The sequence below is a fragment of the Alternaria rosae genome, assembly GCF_020736505.1.
Source record: "Alternaria rosae strain MPI-PUGE-AT-0040 chromosome Unknown BKA58scaffold_8, whole genome shotgun sequence".
Lineage (NCBI taxonomy): Eukaryota > Fungi > Ascomycota > Dothideomycetes > Pleosporales > Pleosporaceae > Alternaria > Alternaria rosae.
The window spans coordinates 1,258,602-1,275,660 of record NW_025763577.1 but is presented as its reverse complement, the minus strand read 5'-3'; the positions used below and the strand labels follow the sequence as shown (position 1 = coordinate 1,275,660).

Here is a 17,059-nt window from a genome sequence, read left to right as displayed (position 1 = left end):
TGGACACTCTTCTCGACGACGCTTAAGATACCAGTCGGAGATTTCGATAGATGAAAGAAAGGCCAGGCAAGATGGTAAAGAGCTGATTTCGATGCCCAGGCTGACATCGGGTTCCGTATCACTGTCTCCTTCGGGAGTTGTGCTTTTTGCTTGTATCCACGCTACGTCATGCGCCAGCCCGCGCCCTAGCCGCAGATCCTGACCTCCACTCACATCCACTTCCAAGGCTGTCTGCATCTCCAACTCTAGTTACTTTAGACGATGGCGCGTCCCACCAGCGTCCTTTTTGGCACTTTCCCATCAGCCGTATTCCTTATTGGGAGACACGAAATTAAGATTCGGGTTGAACGCCGGGTCATCGGGCTTCCCGGCTACAGCTTCCCCCAGCACGGTACGGAACCCGTGCACGGTTAATCGTCGTCGAGTTTTGAAAGCCGGAACATTTTCTCAGCGAATTCTTTTGATGGATTCGTCCGTGGGATCTGCAGTTTTACGTGTCTTGTAAGGCATTGGGTTCGGAGAGCTCAGACAGTGCGTAAAGTACAGTACATGCTTTTAGCAGTAGACATGTCGACAATTCTCAACAATCACGCAATTTGCAATCCCAATGGGAAGTGTATCTCCACAATCAGTGATGTGCTTCTGGCGTCATTGCCCGGTCGTTTTACAAACACCAACTGGAGGACGTTCCATCTAAAGTGGAGGCAGTGAGTATTATCACCCGACATGGCGCTACCTTAAGCGACACTGCAGCTACCGAGATATCGGCGATGTCTTGGACTCGATACACATCGTCGCTCATTCACTAGCTCGCCAATATGATACATGTAAAGACTGCGACGGACAGTACCTACACCCGAAACGGTACCAATCCGCAGCCATGCCCCCAATTGGACAGTAGTCAGCGCTGAAAGTTGAAAGAAGCATCCAAGCGTGGGAGGCTGTAGTAACGTAGCATCGCAAAGGCTACCACTCTGCTCTGCACCACACTTGTGAGTGTGCCCTCAGCGGCACCCACGCTACTTTTTGGCTACCCGTGAACGGTTGAGCGAAAGTCTCCGGTGAGGCTTCGACGGACCACACTACTCACGATACTTCATTGCGACCCCCACCGGGTAAATCGTTCACAACACTACGTCTGTATGACGGCATACCGGTTCCGCGAGTCGTGACTCGCGAGAAAGGCAATACATGGAGTGTTTGAAGCAAACATGCATGCCGCGCGAACGTGACGAGCACAGTCAGTGCGAAGCGCCCTGGGAGCCGTGATTGACATTCTGACATGCCGGATTCCCGCGGCGCCACGGAACGCTCAGCTGAACGCCGTCTCGCTTGTGAGTGATCTACTTCAAGTGGATCTCTCTTACTCTGACTCGAAATGATCGAAGATACTATGCAGCAAATCGCTCCACTTCGATCCTGCATCGCAATTTCAGTGTGAGAAGAACGAAAGCCAATCAGATCGGCTGCGCGTTAGGGATACGGCGAAGCCGATACAGTGGGGGTTGCGCAGTGTAGTTAGGAGGTTTGTTCTTGGAGAACTGATCGGCAGTCTGTTTCCGGTGGTTGCGAGTCAAGCAGATGTCTGGTGATATCACAGGTTGGGATACGCACTCTTGATATTCGACAACAGACAGGAGGGGAGAATGACCACAAAGCTATCACCTTTGTTCCGCACACCAAAGCACGACTTCGGTGACCACCCCAAACTGAATCAGGCCCCAGTCAGAGTCAGAGGCGCGTTCTATTCTTTGCCGAGGGGAGAATGTGGCGCCCTCAATAGCAGGCGCAAAGCTTCTCTTGACCATCGAACGCATTAGAGCTTCTGCAATCTCATTGAGATACAAACCGATACTCCCGAAGTCGCTATGCTGTTAGAACGATGGTGAGATGGCTCCAGTTCATACCATTTTGTCGACTGTAATCGTGATGCAGATATCGTTTCTGGCTGCCATAAGCGGAACATAAGGTCTCGACTCTGAAAGCTATTGTAGAACTACCCAAGCATACGAAGGCCTGCTACCAAAAGCCTGTCACACTTCCTTTGTGTCTTTCACAGCCCTTATCAAATAGAGCGAGCGTTTAAACCCAATTATAAGTTGGTGAAGACATCACATCTTGATGAACATACCTAGTAACATACAACTATCCATCACTGACACATCTCGGTGCACGCACCTCTACAAGTATATGTGGTTCCGTAAGGATACACTGGAACCGACATGCATATTCTAACGCGGTCATACAGTTTCAAAACATGATGCATGATGCAGGGTAATGTCGGTACTAGTCCTAGTACTCAAAACGCGGCACACGTTGCACAACGCCCGTAACGGGGACTACACTTCACCTGCATAGACTCGACCATGTGTTCGTTCCACTTGAGATGATTAGCGGTATGTATGTATGCATCTCGCCCGCATGGCGTACCTAGGTACCTTTGGTTTCCAACTGCTTCCTTCCTACACTCTGATCTGTCTGGGTTCTACCGCTCGCATAGTAGGCTAGATACCACATTGTCGCCCCGTAGCACTTCCTCGTTCCCTATAAGGTATATTCGCTCGCATGACTTCGTGAGAGCTAGGAATACCATTACGTATCGATTGGAAGTCTCAAGTCTAGTTAATTCGTATTCAACCTTGGTTTACAGCGAACCCTGAATACCTAGGTATTCCTGAATATCTTGACTACCTTGTTATGTGCTGACGTGAGTGCACAAAGAGAAAGCGAAATGGAGTTTCGCCATCATAATGCTGTAGACTTATTTCCAGTACGTGATCAAAGGAATTCCTACGATTGTAGATTGTCTTGCTGTGAGTCTTGATGTGCTTATTATAGCTTCCAATATTCTGTACGACGTTTCAACACTCAAGATAGAACTGCTCGAATGGCTTTGGATTTCGCAATCGTATCAAAGGAATAGTGATCTCGACACTCATTTACGCAAGACACATGCCCGTTTCTCGGAACGGTATCTTCAGTCCCTCCGCCCCATCGTAATCCTCACCATCAACCCTCGCCTCCGGAAGCCTAGGCATGCCGAGCCCTTCCTCTCAGCTCACCCCGAACCCATGATCACGGAGACTTCCCATCTCCGCCCGCCACCGAAGCATTAGTTCATCAAGAATGCCGAGCGGCGGTATCTGCGGTTACCCCGCGCATGATGCCCCGCACGCGCATTATCGCTCGCCGACCAACCATTGACGTGCTAAACGCCGGATAGGGTGACTATCGGAAGCGTTCCGATAACGCAGGTGATTACTTGGGCAGATAGGGTGCTTACGTTTGTAGTTCCGAGGTAGTGACCGAGGTCGTGGTTGCCTCCGTACGAGGGGCGGTGATTTCCAAGGTTGGTCTGTCGCGACTTCTGTTTATTTCCACACGTTAGAAGGAGGGGCTTTGTCTACTGTTGTTTCGGTATCTGCGCTACTTCCTCTTCGTTTGAAGCTCTTCTCTACCTAGGTACTTAGCAATCCTACTCGACTAGCCCTTGGAATTCAACCATGTCTCCACCGTCAGCGATTGAGCCTCAAGCAGGCGACGAGTCCAAGGCAAACACGGTGGCACCGAACGAGCCTGGTCTGAACCAGAGAGATGGAAAGATTGAGATGTTAAAGTTTCCCAAGCCGCCCAAGTTTGACGATCCGTACAAGGAGCGGGCGTACCTGAAGGGCCGACTGGCAGCTGCTTTCCGCATCTTTGGAAAGTATGGATTTGACGAGGGGGTTGCTGGGCATATCACGCTGAGGGTAAGTTGTAAAGCACATGTTGTGTGCAAAATACTAATGGCTCGTAGGATCCTGTGGACCCAACGACGTTCTGGGTCAATCCGTTCGGTGTCGCCTTCAGTCTGATCAAATCCTCGGACCTTATCCTCGTCAATGCAAAGGGCGAGGTCATCGATGGAGGGGAGTGCCGACTGCTGAACACGGCAGCTTATATGATCCACCACGCTGTCCATTCCGCACGCCCCGATGTCGTCGCCGCAGCGCACTCTCATTCGATTTACGGTCGCACATTCTGCGCACTTGGTCGCAAACTCGATACCATAACACAAGACTCATGTGCATTCCACAACGACCACGTCATCTACGAGTCGTTCAACGGCGTCGTACTGGCGGAAGAAGAGGGCAAGAACATTGCAAAATGTCTAGGCGACAAAAAGGCTGCGCTGCTCCAAAATCACGGCCTGCTGACTGTAGGCAAGAGCGTGGAGGAGGCAGTGTTCTGGTTCATTAGCATGGAGAAGTGCTGTCAATCACAGCTGATGGCGGATGCAGCGGCAGTTGGGCGGGGTGGCGAGACGGTGAAGATTACCGAGGAGGATGCAGTTTACACACACAAGACGATTGGGAGTTCTCTGGCCGGGTGGTTCAGTGCGAAACCGCTGTTCGACGTTATACACAAGGAGACGGCGGGAGATTATCTGGAGTAGTCGGTCGTGTTTAGTCGAATCAAGATCAATCGTCACATGCAAACTGATGGCGTGCTCCAGGGCTGTCAGGGCTCTTCCCGGCCCCACCGGCGTCTTAAGTCCGCCGTCGCCGGACCAAGATGACATATGCGAGGGCGAGGGCGAGGGCGAGACAAAGTTTTTGTTGTTTTGACCTACACGTTCTCGTGTAGACAACACGTGCGCGAGACTAGGGCAAAGAAATCGATATGCAGCAGTGAAACATCAGGCGGCAGTGTGGCGTCGAGCACAAACGGTCCAACACAGGTCCAACCCCTCTCGAGCGCTCGCTCCAGCTGTCAGCGTGAGAGACAATGGTGTCATAGCGTCTGCAGGGTCGCAAAGTTACAGTGAACCCTGGAGCGTCTGCAGCATCACTTGACGCCTCGCAGCTGTCGCCTTGTTTTCTTTTCAAGCCTCTGCAATCGCTCTCTCCACCGACTTGCTTGTTCGTATTGGCGGCGCACTGCATACACGACCGTCGCACAGGCTTGCCGACAGCTGCACGCACGACGCACGCGAAGCATCTCTAGCGGGGCATGGCTAAGGGTCCTGCAGTCGTAGTCGTCGCCAGGTACCGTCTCACCCAGCCTTCACGGCTCCACATTCCGCTTCTGTAGCTAACTTGCAAGCAGACACGGCGCCCGACTCGACGCTGCCGACAAGTCATGGCACCTTTCTTCACCCACGCCGTATGATCCGCCCCTCACGTACGGCGGCTGGTCGCAGGCAAAGGCCCTCGGCCAGCGCATAGCCGCTCTCCTGCACGAGAGAGACATCCAGCAGGCAGAAGACGCGAAGAACGCGAGCACCAATGACCCCGCCCATCTCGACTTTAGCAAGCTGAGCATCTCCAAGGACGGCAAGGCGCAAGGGCGGCCCAAGAAGAAGCGCAAGATCATCATACACTCGAGTCCCTTCCTGCGATGCGTCCAGACCAGCACAGCGGTCGCAGCCGGCATCTCGCAATACCACTCCCCTACCACGCCACAGCTCAATGTGCCGACACCCCCCTCGAAACAGACCAATGGCTCGCTGGGAGTCCCTTCGACCAAAGCGCCGCGCACCAAGTCGACCTCGTCGCAGCCCCGAACCTTCGAGCCGCTCGCCGACCCCAATCTCGAGATACTGCCGCGGCCCCATACAGGCCCTGAGAGGGTGCTCCTGCGCATCGACGCGTTCCTAGGTGAATGGCTGTCTCCCGAATACTACGCCGACATCACGGCCCCGCCAAACTCGACCATGATGGTGGCAGGCGCCAAAGCTGATCTGCTGCGGAGGGGCGACTACATACAAGAACAGCCAAACTCGAACAGTAGCAAGGGCCACTTTCCAGGAGGTTGGATGGGGAACAAGTCGGGTACAAGCACACCGAATGGCGGTAGAGGAGCTGGCACTGCTATGGGCAGTCTGGCGCAGTTTGCGCCGCTTCGAGAGCGCTCAAGCAGTTACGCCGGCCCACTGGGTTTGGAACGAACACCATCGAAAGAAGCAACTGCACCACTGGCGATGCCAACTCAGACACCAAAGCCTACCGCAATACCCAACCGCGTCTACGAACCGCCGCACCCCTCCTACTCTGTCTCGCCCGCCGATCCGATACCACGAGGCTACGTCGCGCACGCCCAAGAAGCCTGCGTCAAAGTAGACTTTCAATGGGACAGCATGCGTGCACCGCAGAATTGGGGCGACGGCGGCGAGTACGGCGACGAATGGAGCACAATGCATAAGCGCTTCAGGAGAGGTCTTGCGGGCATGATGGAGTGGTACAGAGTCCACGGCACAGCACCTCCAAAGGAGCAGTTCCCTGGCTTCATGTTCAAGGAACCGTTGCGCCTGACGCCACCGCCTATGTCGCATACCAAGTCCGACCCCTTCCCCAACTTCAGCGACGACCCTACCGCGGATGAAGAGGAGGAGTTGGTTCTGATTCTCATCACACATGGCGCAGGATGCAATGCGTTGCTCGGCGCCATGACGAACCAGCCTGTCTTGATGGATATAGGTTTGGCGTCGCTCTCCATGGCCGTTCGGCGAGATGAGCCTAGGCAGACATCTGCACCGGCCACAATACATACGCGAAGACTCTCTGTAGCAGACCCTGGCATGTCGGATACCTACGATATGAAGCTCTCAGCTTCAGTCGACCATCTACGGCCTGGCGTCGACCCGTCGAAACCGCCATCTGCGCAGACACAAACACAATCCCCAGCCATCACAGCAAGTCCATCGTTGGAGTACCGACGAAGATTCACAGGATCATCGACGACTAGCAGTCCACTCGATTCCCCCTTCTCACTCGGCGAGCCGTACAGGAACTGGAACAGCTCACTGGGCGGCGTGCGACGGACCATGAGCTCAGGATCCAACTCGAGATTCGCGCAAAGTGCGACAAGTGGTGCTGCATCTCCATCAGGCGGATTATGGTCAGGCGCAAGCACACCCGCCACTGAAGCCGACATGGTCCTCAACTTCCCAAATCAGCATCCGCAGCCGCCAAAGTCGACTTCCGCTGCCACAACTGCCTCCAAATCCAAGAGCAACTCTATCGCCCATTTGGACGGTGCGTCCGACGTGGGCACTCGCTTGACCAAACTAGATTCCAAAGAAGAGCGAGAAGTCAACGATAAACCCACTCCTCTAGTTAGTGCCCAGACTCGCAAACAGAGCGGCCCGATTGCTTCTGGTGGTCTCTGGGGCGCCAAGGTAGCACCGAAAGCCAACAACGGACTCTGGGGGCCGCCGAAGCTGGATGATGTTTATGAGCATAGTCATGGGCCTAAGAGGCGATGGACGGTTACGGAGAGGGAGGAGTAGTTCAAAAAAGGAAAAATCCGAGCACCCTGGAGCTTACGTTGATGTTGGGTCACCTACTTTGCATGTTTTCACCCGCATGTGGGCTAGAGGGTGTTCATTTTTTCCTTGAAGGAGGTGGCATGCTATTCGTATGTTCGGTATTCAGCGATGGGGCTGTTGGGGTTCTTACCGTGTTTCATTGATTCATGACTAGCATTTGTAGCGGCGGACTATGGCGTTTGATCAGCGAGGGCTACGGCTATGAATGGAATACACTACCCAAGTGGGAACAATATCTATGAAACACGTGCATGGTGTTTGCCCATGATCGCGGTGCACTCGATCCAATATCGCGCTACGTTTGCCATGCTTCCAGGCCTGGTTCCACCTTCGACCAGTGACGCAAGCCCGTCTCACGGGATCATCATCAGCTGCATTACCTACCTACATACTGCAGGCACCAGTCCGAAAAGTCCATTCGGAACACGTAACTACCGCATCCGAGCTGCATACGCATATCGACACATACATCTACATATCTTCGTCTCTGCCCCTCTATACAGCGTTCATAACTCCTCCTCCGCAGTGCACACATTTGCATTCGCGACAACCGCGCTCGCCGCGGCAGACCAGCCCCAGCCGACAATTCTCGACCTTAGCCACCCCACCGTTCATCTCCACCGCACCACGCTAAACCGATCACTCGCATTTGCGCGGGAACCGCAACGCGAGATCTGATAGGCAGTCGGCGGTCGGGCCGATACAATCAAGGCGGGCGCTTCACGCGCAGGCACAGTTAGCGCATTCGCGGTAAGGAAGGTTGGCTTGCATTGACAGTTGGGGAGTGGGCGAACTATTCACGCTTTATCCGTGAACAAGTCTGCTGCAAGGCGGTTTCAAGCATGTCTGTCAAGTTAGTATCTTCTCTCCTCTTTCTCTCTCGCTTCGTTTCCCGCTCTTCCTAAAGGTTCCTGGCTTTGTCGTGTGTGCTTGTGTTGCCCCTCGCATTCCTACCCCGCGAATTGTAACAAGAAGCTTTGGGCATAGTTACTTTGGCATAGCAGCATGGGGTTCAAGACAGACAAGATGAAGAAGTCCAAGCCTAACCGCAAAACTAGTTGGGTTATGCTCGCTGAAAATGGCGGGTACACTCCTTTGCCTGGCGAACAGACACTATACCAGTCTCCTCCTCGAACCACTCTCTCGCTGCAGACTAGCCACCAGCGTAGTCCCAGCGAATCCTACTCACAGCAGTGCAAGTCGGGCGTTGTATACCTCACAAACCGACGGGTACGTACATACCATCTCCATCATGTGGAATCCGACTAACGTGGACACCAGATGATCTACCTCCCCCTCGCCCCCTCGCCCCAACTCCAATCCTTCGCCGTCCCCATCCTCAACGTAACCGATTCCCGCGTAACAGCTCCCTGGTTCGGCGCCAACAAATGGGAAGCCATCATTCAGCCCGTCCAAGGCGGCGGCCTACCATCACAGCACGCCGAGCTTGACCTCGTCATGGAGTTTAAGGAAGGCGGCGCATTCGACTTTGCGAGCATATTCGAACGGTTAAAAGAGCGGTTACGGCAGGCTGTTGAGGTGGCGCGGGAGAGCGGCGGTGACGTGGAAGATGGAAGCAGAGGCGTTGGAGGCGTGAACATGAACAACGTACATCTGGAAGACCTACCCGCATACGAGGAGAGCAGACAACATACCAGAGTACCGGATCCGCTTCCTAGTCCTCCGATGGATGGTTCTGCGGCTGGGGCTGGCGGTCCTGTCGTTGCGGCCCCGGCACCTTCCAGTCCACAAGCATCGAGTCCGCTGTCGAGCCCGCGGACTCAACAAGAGCGCTTCGAGCCACCGTCAGATCCGCCGCCAGGGTATGAGGAGGTGCAGCGAGGGAGCATTGTAGATGAGCTTGAGAGGCAGATGATGAATAATCCTTGGAAGGAAGATAAGGCTAGGCGGTGAAGAGGGGGACGTTGTCACGATTAGATGGGTGTGTTTGAGCAGGGCGTTCGGGGTCGTCGGCTTCACATGGCCGCATGGATTATTATCGTATTAACTCGATACTCCACTTCGTCTGAGTTATGGAAGAGTATAGATTCATGATCTGTTGACCTTGAGACGCGAGACACGGCATTCGCGAGAGCACACAATACCTGCCCACCCACTGCTTCGTGTAACAAAGCATCTTCCGTCAGCATCAGCAACACGACAGCTAGCACAGTAAAACCGCACATGACGAGCAAACCTCACACACTGACATGTGAAGCACCCCAAACCGCCCGCAAAGTCGACACCTTGAAGCATGTGAAAGCTAGCTTCCCCCGGAACGGATGACGCGCCCCACAGACGCGCTAACCAGAAGCGCAACGTACCTCGGCGATTCGCATGCGAATGACCTAATGCTTGCCGCGACCGAACGGTAGTGCTGCTTCATATACTTCACGTTGACCCTTGATCTTCAGCTTTCCCTTTACACAGCTTCTATATCGACGATACTACTCAATATGGCCAACCAAGCTCCTAACAAAGGTATGTTGGGCGGGAGCGTACGATGTGATGCTGGAAAACGATGGATGAGGTTGCTGACGGTTGTACAGTTCAAGAACGCCTTACGCAGGTCGAGGGCCATCTTATGGGTGGAAGTGGAAGTCCTGGTGCTGCGGGCTCCAAAGGAAAGAAGGGGTTGTTGGAGAAGAAGGCTGATGACGTGAGTTGCACATCTTGTCTTTGAGCGATGCGACAGTAGTTGTAGCATCACCTCAACTTCCTTCCAGCTGAAGACGCATTCTCCCATCATTTCAACATCATACTAACTCCCATCTCCCAGATCGTCATAACCTGCGCCCTCCGCACTGCCTTCACCAAGGGCGGAAAAGGCGGCTTCAAAGACACGCAAGCCTCTGACCTCCTCCACGGCGCCTACAAAGCGCTCCTCCAACGCTCCGGCATCGACCCCAACCTCGTCGAAGACATCGCCGTCGGCGCCGTCCTCGCCCCAGGAGGCGGCGCAACCGAATTCCGCGCAGCTGCCCTCGCCGCCGGCTTCCCGACAACCACAGCCACCAAATCGCTGAACCGACAATGCTCCTCCGGCCTGCAAGCCTGCGTCGACATCGCCAATGCCATCAAGAGCGGCATGATTGAAATCGGCATCGGCGCCGGCGCAGAAAGCATGAGCACACAGTACGGACCCGGCGCTGTCTCTGAGTTCTCCGAACTCCTCGAGTCGCACAAGGAGTCTGCGAACTGCAAAGTCCCCATGGGCGTCCTCTCCGAGCAAATGGCCAAAGCAAAGAACATCCCCCGTTCCGAGCAAGACGCCTTCGCCGCATCCTCCTTCCAGAAAGCCGTCGAGGCCCAGAAGCAAGGGCTGTTCGACGAGGAGATTGCTCCGCTCCAGGTCAAATGGACAGACCCCAAAACCCAAAAAGAAGAAACCATCACCGTATCCCGCGACGACGGTGTCCGACAAGGCATAACCACCGAATCGCTCGGTAAAATCCGCCCCGCCTTCTCAAAAGACGGTTCCATCCACGCAGGCAACGCGTCCCAAATCTCCGACGGCGCCGCCGCCGTGCTCCTCATGAAACGCAGCACCGCACAGCGCCTGGGCCAAACCATCATCGGAAAGTTTGTGCAAGCTTCCATCGTCGGCGTCCCGCCGCTCATGATGGGCGTGGGTCCTGCCGCTGCTATCCCTGTTGTGCTCGAGAAGACTGGTCTCGATAAGCAGGATGTGGATATCTGGGAGATTAACGAGGCGTTTGCTAGTCAGTGTTTGTACTGTATTAATGAGTTGGGGCTGGATGTTAAAAAGGTTAATCCCAAGGGCGGTGCGATTGCGTTTGGGCATCCGCTTGGAGTTACGGGTGCCAGGCAGGTTAGTACCCTCTTGACGGAGTTGAGGCGGACGGGGAAGAGTGTTGGTGTTACGAGCATGTGTGTGGGTACGGGTATGGGTATGGCTGCTGTTTGGGTTGCGGAGTAGGATGGTGTGGCAGTGTATGATTTTGCGATGATAAAGTAAGGATTGGGTTGAATGTATGTTTGATTACATGATGGTACGAAGGGTAAAGTGTTATTTACTGTGAATGATATGTACAAAAATCGTCGACTATCCTTCTATCTTCGTCATTGCTCATTCGGACTGATGTCTGCAGTAAGTTTTGTGTCTGTTCTTGGAGCCTCACTGCCAACACTGCTTTCACACAAAATGCTACTCCTGCTCTGTCTTCATCTTGACCCAGAAGTCCGTCTGGCGCTGGTCTTAGCCTTCTCCCTCTCCCTCTTCACGTGGGCGCGTCTTCTCGTCTCTGGCCCTGCACTCGATCCCCGTTGTGTTGCAGATCTGACTCAATTCTCCCAGGTCTGTGTATAATATCATCATGCTTCCAAGCACGCATCCCCTACTCTTCACCCAGCATCAATAGTATATTCGTACGGCAGATCCCCCTCACTAGGGTTAGGATGCAAGCGAATCACACTCCCTCCACTGCCCAGCGAACTCTCGCTCGAATTGGGTAGCAAGGTACTGGGACTTCTGCGCGGTCTTTCACGGACTATGACAGAGCCTGTCTCCGACCCCGAATCCGCATGCGAGCGTTGCGAAGGTGTACGCGGTGTACCATAGACGGTGGAACTGCGCTGTTGTTGACGTGACGGAGCGGTGCGGACGGTTTGCGGCGAATGCGGAGTGGAATTGCTATCAACGGACAGGACGGAGCTGTTGAAAGAGGATAGCGAAGCTTGGCGCTCAAGTTGCGGTGTGCGGTAGGGGAGTTGGGAGTGCGAGGAGCTGCTTGTTTCGGAACTTGATTCTGTGGGTGCGAGACTGCGGGTATCGGATTCGATGTCTTGGGCGCGTGCTTCTTCGATGACGCCCTCGTCGACTTCCGTCATGCCGCTTAGGATTTCTGCGAAGGTGGCCATGGTGTCGCGGAATTGTGTCTCGGTTAGACTTGCGGTAGAGAAGCGTGCGTATTCGTATTGCGCGAGGAATGTGGCGCCGAGGGCGGGTGGGTTTAGTAGACCAAATTCTGCGAGGCGCGCAAGGTATTCGCGGAGACCCATTGCGCGCGGGCGTTGGAGGAGGGTGACGATGCGCGCGTCTGGGAGAGGCGGCGCATTGTCGGGATATTGTTGGGCGCTTTCTTCAAGGGCTGGGTCTGGCGGCGCGAGGGAGACGGCTTTCGCTTCGATGAGGTTCGGTAATTCGCAGATGACGCCCCAGTACTGGAGGTTTGGGAGATCAGGCGACGAAGGCGACGCCCAGCCCGGATGCGATACATTGCCCCAAGGCGGCGAGCTCGCAGACACGGGGATGATTGTCGCATCCGGCGCATGGTGATGGTGGTGATGGCCCTTCTTCTTGTTCGCCTTATGCTTCTCTCTCCTGCTCTCTGCAGTATTCGGTCGTGATTCCTCACCCTTCTCTTCATCCACGTCGACTTCGCCGCGAACGTCCCTCGGCCTGCTGTCCCATGCAATGACCGCGCTTCTCTTGAAGTGCTTGACAATCATCCATCGCACACCCTTGCCCACTTCTCCTTCTTCAATCGGCACATAGCTCTTTGGTATCGCCGCAAGCACAGTCCTATTTGTGTAGATGCGCGTCGAGTAGATCAACAGGACAATCAGACAGGTCAACAGGTAGACGCCTCCGATGACAAACAGTTTCTGGAGCTCTTTGGATTTAATCGATTGGTATATAGTATCGGCGGGCGTAACGGCGAGGAGCAGGAGCAGGATTATAAGAAGGGTGGTGTACGTGGTCGAGTACCAGATGCGGAAGAGAGGAATGCGCATCGCGGCGGCGGTGGTGAGGACTAGGCGTAAGGAATGTAGGCATCGGTCTGAGGATATTACAAATTAGAGCTAGAGAATTGAAGTTGTGGCTACATGGCCTGACTGCGCTGAGGATGCAGCTATGCGATCATGGTGGCTGCTGGTGAAAGGAGGGAAGGTGCGCCATGCTACTGACGCATACGGCATGCATGACGCACGGCCCACGTGTTTGCATCTCGTTTCCCACACAATCAGCGACCACCTTTTAAATTCCTGGGAGTTGGTAATTGTAAATGAATTCATTGTGCCTTTCAGCAGTACACATGGCCCGGAACTTTTACTCTGACACTTCCTTCTTTTCTCTTTACCCCTCGGATCCATGCACCAGCCAGCGCAGAACCGCCGTTCCTTCAGCGACACCTTCGACCGTGACGTAGCATAGACGCTCGGAGAATTACCACACCACCCCTTTCAAGGAATCAACTGAACACCTACCCTCTAGGAAGTATAATTCTCGAAACAAGTTTCGGAAGACACATCGCCTTGGGTTCCATGAAATTATATTTTAATAGTAATGCTAACCTCAGCACAGCTGTTCAATCTCCTCTCTGTATAAGACGGCACCTCGCCTTCTGCCTCCTTGTACAACTGTTTCGAAACATCGAAAACAAGGATCCCATTTCCGGCCAAGCGGTCTATGCTCGCTAGCTGAGACATGCAGCAACGCAAGCTGCTCTCTAACGCCTGAGCTCAACAAACCGAACGAACGAAACACAGAGTGTCTCAAGAACTTGGTACTTCCCTGGCGCTTTACTCGCCAAGGTTATCAGGTTTATACCAAGCTCTTTAACCACATCTTCATCCTGCTGCCCAAGAGCTGGTTCAACTCTTCCAGGTATTGTATAGCGCTAACCTATACAGCTGAAGCAACACGGGATGGAAACATGCTCTTATCAGCAAAACCCAGCAGACTCTGAAAAGAAAAACAAAGAATAGCGCTAACTTTTGCTCATCCAGAGGTTGGGCGCATGGTCTCCCGAGTGCCGAGTTGGCATGCGTTGGTCTGCGCAGTATTTCTAATCACCGTCTCTGTTTGTCTCCCACTTCTTCACAAGTTCGATGTTATATTTCAAATACTTCCTGCTTAATTTTCTCGGCCATTCTTTGTTTCGTCACTCTTTTTCCGTCAGCATCTCCATTGAATTGGAGGTTTGACTGCGAGGCATTTGATCAGGACTACCTGCTGAATAGCTTCCTGGAGCTACGGCTTTGAACGGAGACTAAGATCATATGGATACACTACACGGTTTCGGATTGCGGCAGTCGCCAGGCTACCGTGTAGTCAACTTTCCAACAAACTTGGACAGCTCGTAAACGCCCCACGGAACGAGCTAACTCGATACTCTTCCCGTAAAGCTTTCGAGCTACGCGACAAGCTGTTTACCTTCTTTGACACACCGAGCCAAAGCCCACGCCACAGAAGCCGCGCACAACAAGGAGCACCAGTCAGGGAACGGATTCACTCCCACAGATTTCACTTCCAACACTGCAGCTTTCACAAGATTGTCCGAGCTTACGGGCAACTTACGATACCAGTACGCATCGATTGAAGTCGCTGACTTTCTCGCTCCGCAGCAACACGTAACCAAGCTCCTCGATCTCTCCCTCTTTCACCCAACCCTCGAACCGGTAACCCGGCCTCAAGAAACACCTTCACCGCAGACTACACGCCTAGCCTGCATACGCTCACCTTTTCGTTCTCCAACAACCACTTCAACCAAGGAAGCGCCACATCGACCTCCTTCACACGTTGCAGCTGGCCACAGACTCCGTAGTCAAAGCCCTTTTCTGCCTCGTAGCTCTACACAGCGCCTTGAATTTCGCCCTTTCGACCACCTACACTAGCTCGTCGGACTATGCTGTACGCGGACCTGGCACATTCACATTGAAGTGTCCTGCTCTCAACTCTACTTTCGCCCTCACCGCCGACTCCATCAGACACGATGATCACTAAGTCTACGCGCGCCACGGAACGCGAGGCTTATTCCGTGCAGGAGTATGGCCTAAGCATCGTATCGCCAGTGTAATTAGGTATCCGACAGCGACAGTCATACTTCTGGGGTGAGCAATCAATGATCACATACAGTCATATCACATCACATCACAAGGGTGGATAAGACTATTATGATCATGATAACATTACTGCCTAACCTATTTCAAGGCCAAGGGTCATGTACACATACACGATGGATGCTTTGAAGCACTGCCATCGATGAGAGCTCTGGTGTCATATCGTCAACCTTTTCGAGCTCCCGGTGCGAGCTTTTACGGTCGCACTGTCCGAACGTCCTCGCGTTCCTTCCTCCGCCCGTTGTAGCAATCTTTGGTACCATCCCCTCACGCCGCCTGCCGACGTGGTCGTACCCGTAAATGGAAAGAGAAGAGAGTAGAAAAGCCTTCGTGACCCGGATTAAGAGAGGTTGAAGGCACCCCGCGTGCAGATGTCTAATCGTATCGAGGGTAATTTGGAGTTTTGAAAAGGCATGAAGAAGGAAATACCGCCCACCGTAACACCATGCAATGCCGCAAAAGATGACAAGTTAGAAGGAAAGGTCCAAGTCGTAGCCATGTCACCAATGAAGGTGTGTGGTCAAGGCTCTTTGAGGCCGGATCCTGGGAAGAAAGAGTGCTCATGACTTGCGGAAGTCCGACAAGACAGGGTAGATGAGCTCGAAAGCCTGGTAGATCTCCTCACGGACTTTAGCACCAGTGAGGACGATCTTGCCAGATACGAAAATCAAGAGGACAATTCTCGGCTTCATCATACGGTAGATGAGACCGGGGAAGAGCTCAGGCTCGTAGGAAGAGAAAGTGTGATGGCGAGATGCAAGACCCTCGAGACGAATGGGGAAGCGAATGTCGCAGGAGCCGACGATGTTCTGAATCTTGAAGTCCTATGGTGACGTTAGCATTGAATCAAGCATACTTAGTCCGATGCGACGTACGGTGAACTTAGCGCTGAACCCGAGCTTCTGGATAATCCGCGCATATTTGCGGGAAGCAAGGCGGCTATCGTCTTCAGACTTGGCACCGGTCACAACCATCTTTCCACTCGCAAAGACCAAGGCCGTCGTCTTCGGCTCGCGAATACGCATGATCACGGCAGCGAAACGCTTGGGATTGTATTCGGCATTACGGGCGTGAAGAGCGATGGTCTTGAGATCGAGGCGAGCGGACAGGTTGACGGTAGCGACAATGTTCTGGAGAGTAGGCACGATACCAGAGGGAACTTGTCCATTCTGAGTATCAGGAGTCGCCGCTGGGGTCGCAACACCGTTCGCGTTGTCGGCAACCTGCTGAGTGTTCTGCTCGACGGTTGGCGCACTCAGGTCGAGGTTCGCGCCCTGGGGGTACGAGAGAGATCCAGGAGCGACGAACTGAGAGCGAACGTTAGAACAATTTGACAAGTGGGAGACATCACAAAAGCTTACCGTCTGAGCCTGGGCGGCGGTGGACGGGTGAGAAGTGAGAGAGTTGGGATCCATGATGAGATTATTGATTGGATTTGGAGTGATAGACTCTTGAGGAGAGCGGTATCTTGACAGACTGCGCAGGTCAGAATGTGTTCTAGAGCGGCAGCGACGGTCAAGTCGGCGGACTACGAGATCGCGAGGTATGGAGCGAGGTCGGTCGACACCGGAGGGTTGTGTCTATGAGATAGGTGGAGACGGTACCGGAGGCAGGAGAGCTACAAGCGAATGTGTCCCTCGCGTACGTTGACAAGTATGCCGTCGAGTAGTGCTGTCACAGTAGACGGCGGGTTAGTGTGTAGATTAAGTGACCAAAAGCGTAGCCAGCAAGCCTTTGGTGGGGTAAGTCGAGATTGCGACTGAGGATGAGGCTGCTGTTGGGCTGTCGCAGGCTGGATATAGCTAGCGCCGATCGCGACCTCTGAGAGAGTGGATATGTGCGAAAATGGCACACGAGGATTTCTGAGTCGCAGTATTAGAGAGC

General features: G+C 53.7%; 6 protein-coding genes across 6 annotated transcripts; 4 read left to right on the top strand and 2 right to left on the bottom strand.

The window, feature by feature from the left end:
• The first annotated feature begins 3,082 nt into the window (after positions 1–3,082).
• Positions 3,083–4,468, top strand: BKA58DRAFT_227596 (class II aldolase/adducin domain-containing protein). Its single transcript, XM_046166402.1, has 2 exons — positions 3,083–3,749; positions 3,797–4,468. Exons 1-2 carry the CDS (start codon positions 3,504–3,506, stop codon positions 4,433–4,435), a joined length of 885 nt encoding a protein of 294 aa, XP_046022744.1. The 5' UTR covers positions 3,083–3,503; the 3' UTR covers positions 4,436–4,468.
• Positions 4,469–4,900: 432 nt separating this feature from the next.
• Positions 4,901–7,390, top strand: BKA58DRAFT_227562 (uncharacterized protein). The gene is made up of 2 exons (XM_046166400.1): positions 4,901–5,027; positions 5,089–7,390. Exons 1-2 carry the CDS (start codon positions 4,993–4,995, stop codon positions 7,268–7,270), a joined length of 2,217 nt encoding a protein of 738 aa, XP_046022743.1. The 5' UTR covers positions 4,901–4,992; the 3' UTR covers positions 7,271–7,390.
• A 679-nt stretch (positions 7,391–8,069) lies between these two features.
• Positions 8,070–9,254, top strand: BKA58DRAFT_227541 (uncharacterized protein). The gene is made up of 3 exons (XM_046166399.1): positions 8,070–8,162; positions 8,368–8,539; positions 8,591–9,254. Exons 1-3 carry the CDS (start codon positions 8,152–8,154, stop codon positions 9,221–9,223), a joined length of 816 nt encoding a protein of 271 aa, XP_046022742.1. The 5' UTR covers positions 8,070–8,151; the 3' UTR covers positions 9,224–9,254.
• Positions 9,255–9,529: 275 nt separating this feature from the next.
• BKA58DRAFT_390172 (Thiolase, N-terminal domain-containing protein) lies at positions 9,530–11,299 on the top strand. Its single transcript, XM_046170819.1, has 3 exons — positions 9,530–9,790; positions 9,859–9,968; positions 10,089–11,299. Exons 1-3 carry the CDS (start codon positions 9,766–9,768, stop codon positions 11,247–11,249), a joined length of 1,296 nt encoding a protein of 431 aa, XP_046022741.1. The 5' UTR covers positions 9,530–9,765; the 3' UTR covers positions 11,250–11,299.
• BKA58DRAFT_390171 (uncharacterized protein) lies at positions 11,300–13,201 on the bottom strand. The gene has a single exon (XM_046170818.1). It carries the CDS (start codon positions 13,064–13,066, stop codon positions 11,675–11,677), a length of 1,392 nt encoding a protein of 463 aa, XP_046022740.1. The 5' UTR covers positions 13,067–13,201; the 3' UTR covers positions 11,300–11,674.
• A 2,534-nt stretch (positions 13,202–15,735) lies between these two features.
• On the bottom strand, positions 15,736–16,590 carry BKA58DRAFT_442579 (transcription factor TFIID-domain-containing protein; the record flags this gene model as incomplete). The annotated part of the gene is made up of 3 exons (XM_046173914.1): positions 15,736–15,999; positions 16,051–16,482; positions 16,537–16,590. 3 exons carry the CDS (start codon positions 16,588–16,590, stop codon positions 15,736–15,738), a joined length of 750 nt encoding a protein of 249 aa, XP_046022739.1.
• Positions 16,591–17,059: the final 469 nt, after the last annotated feature.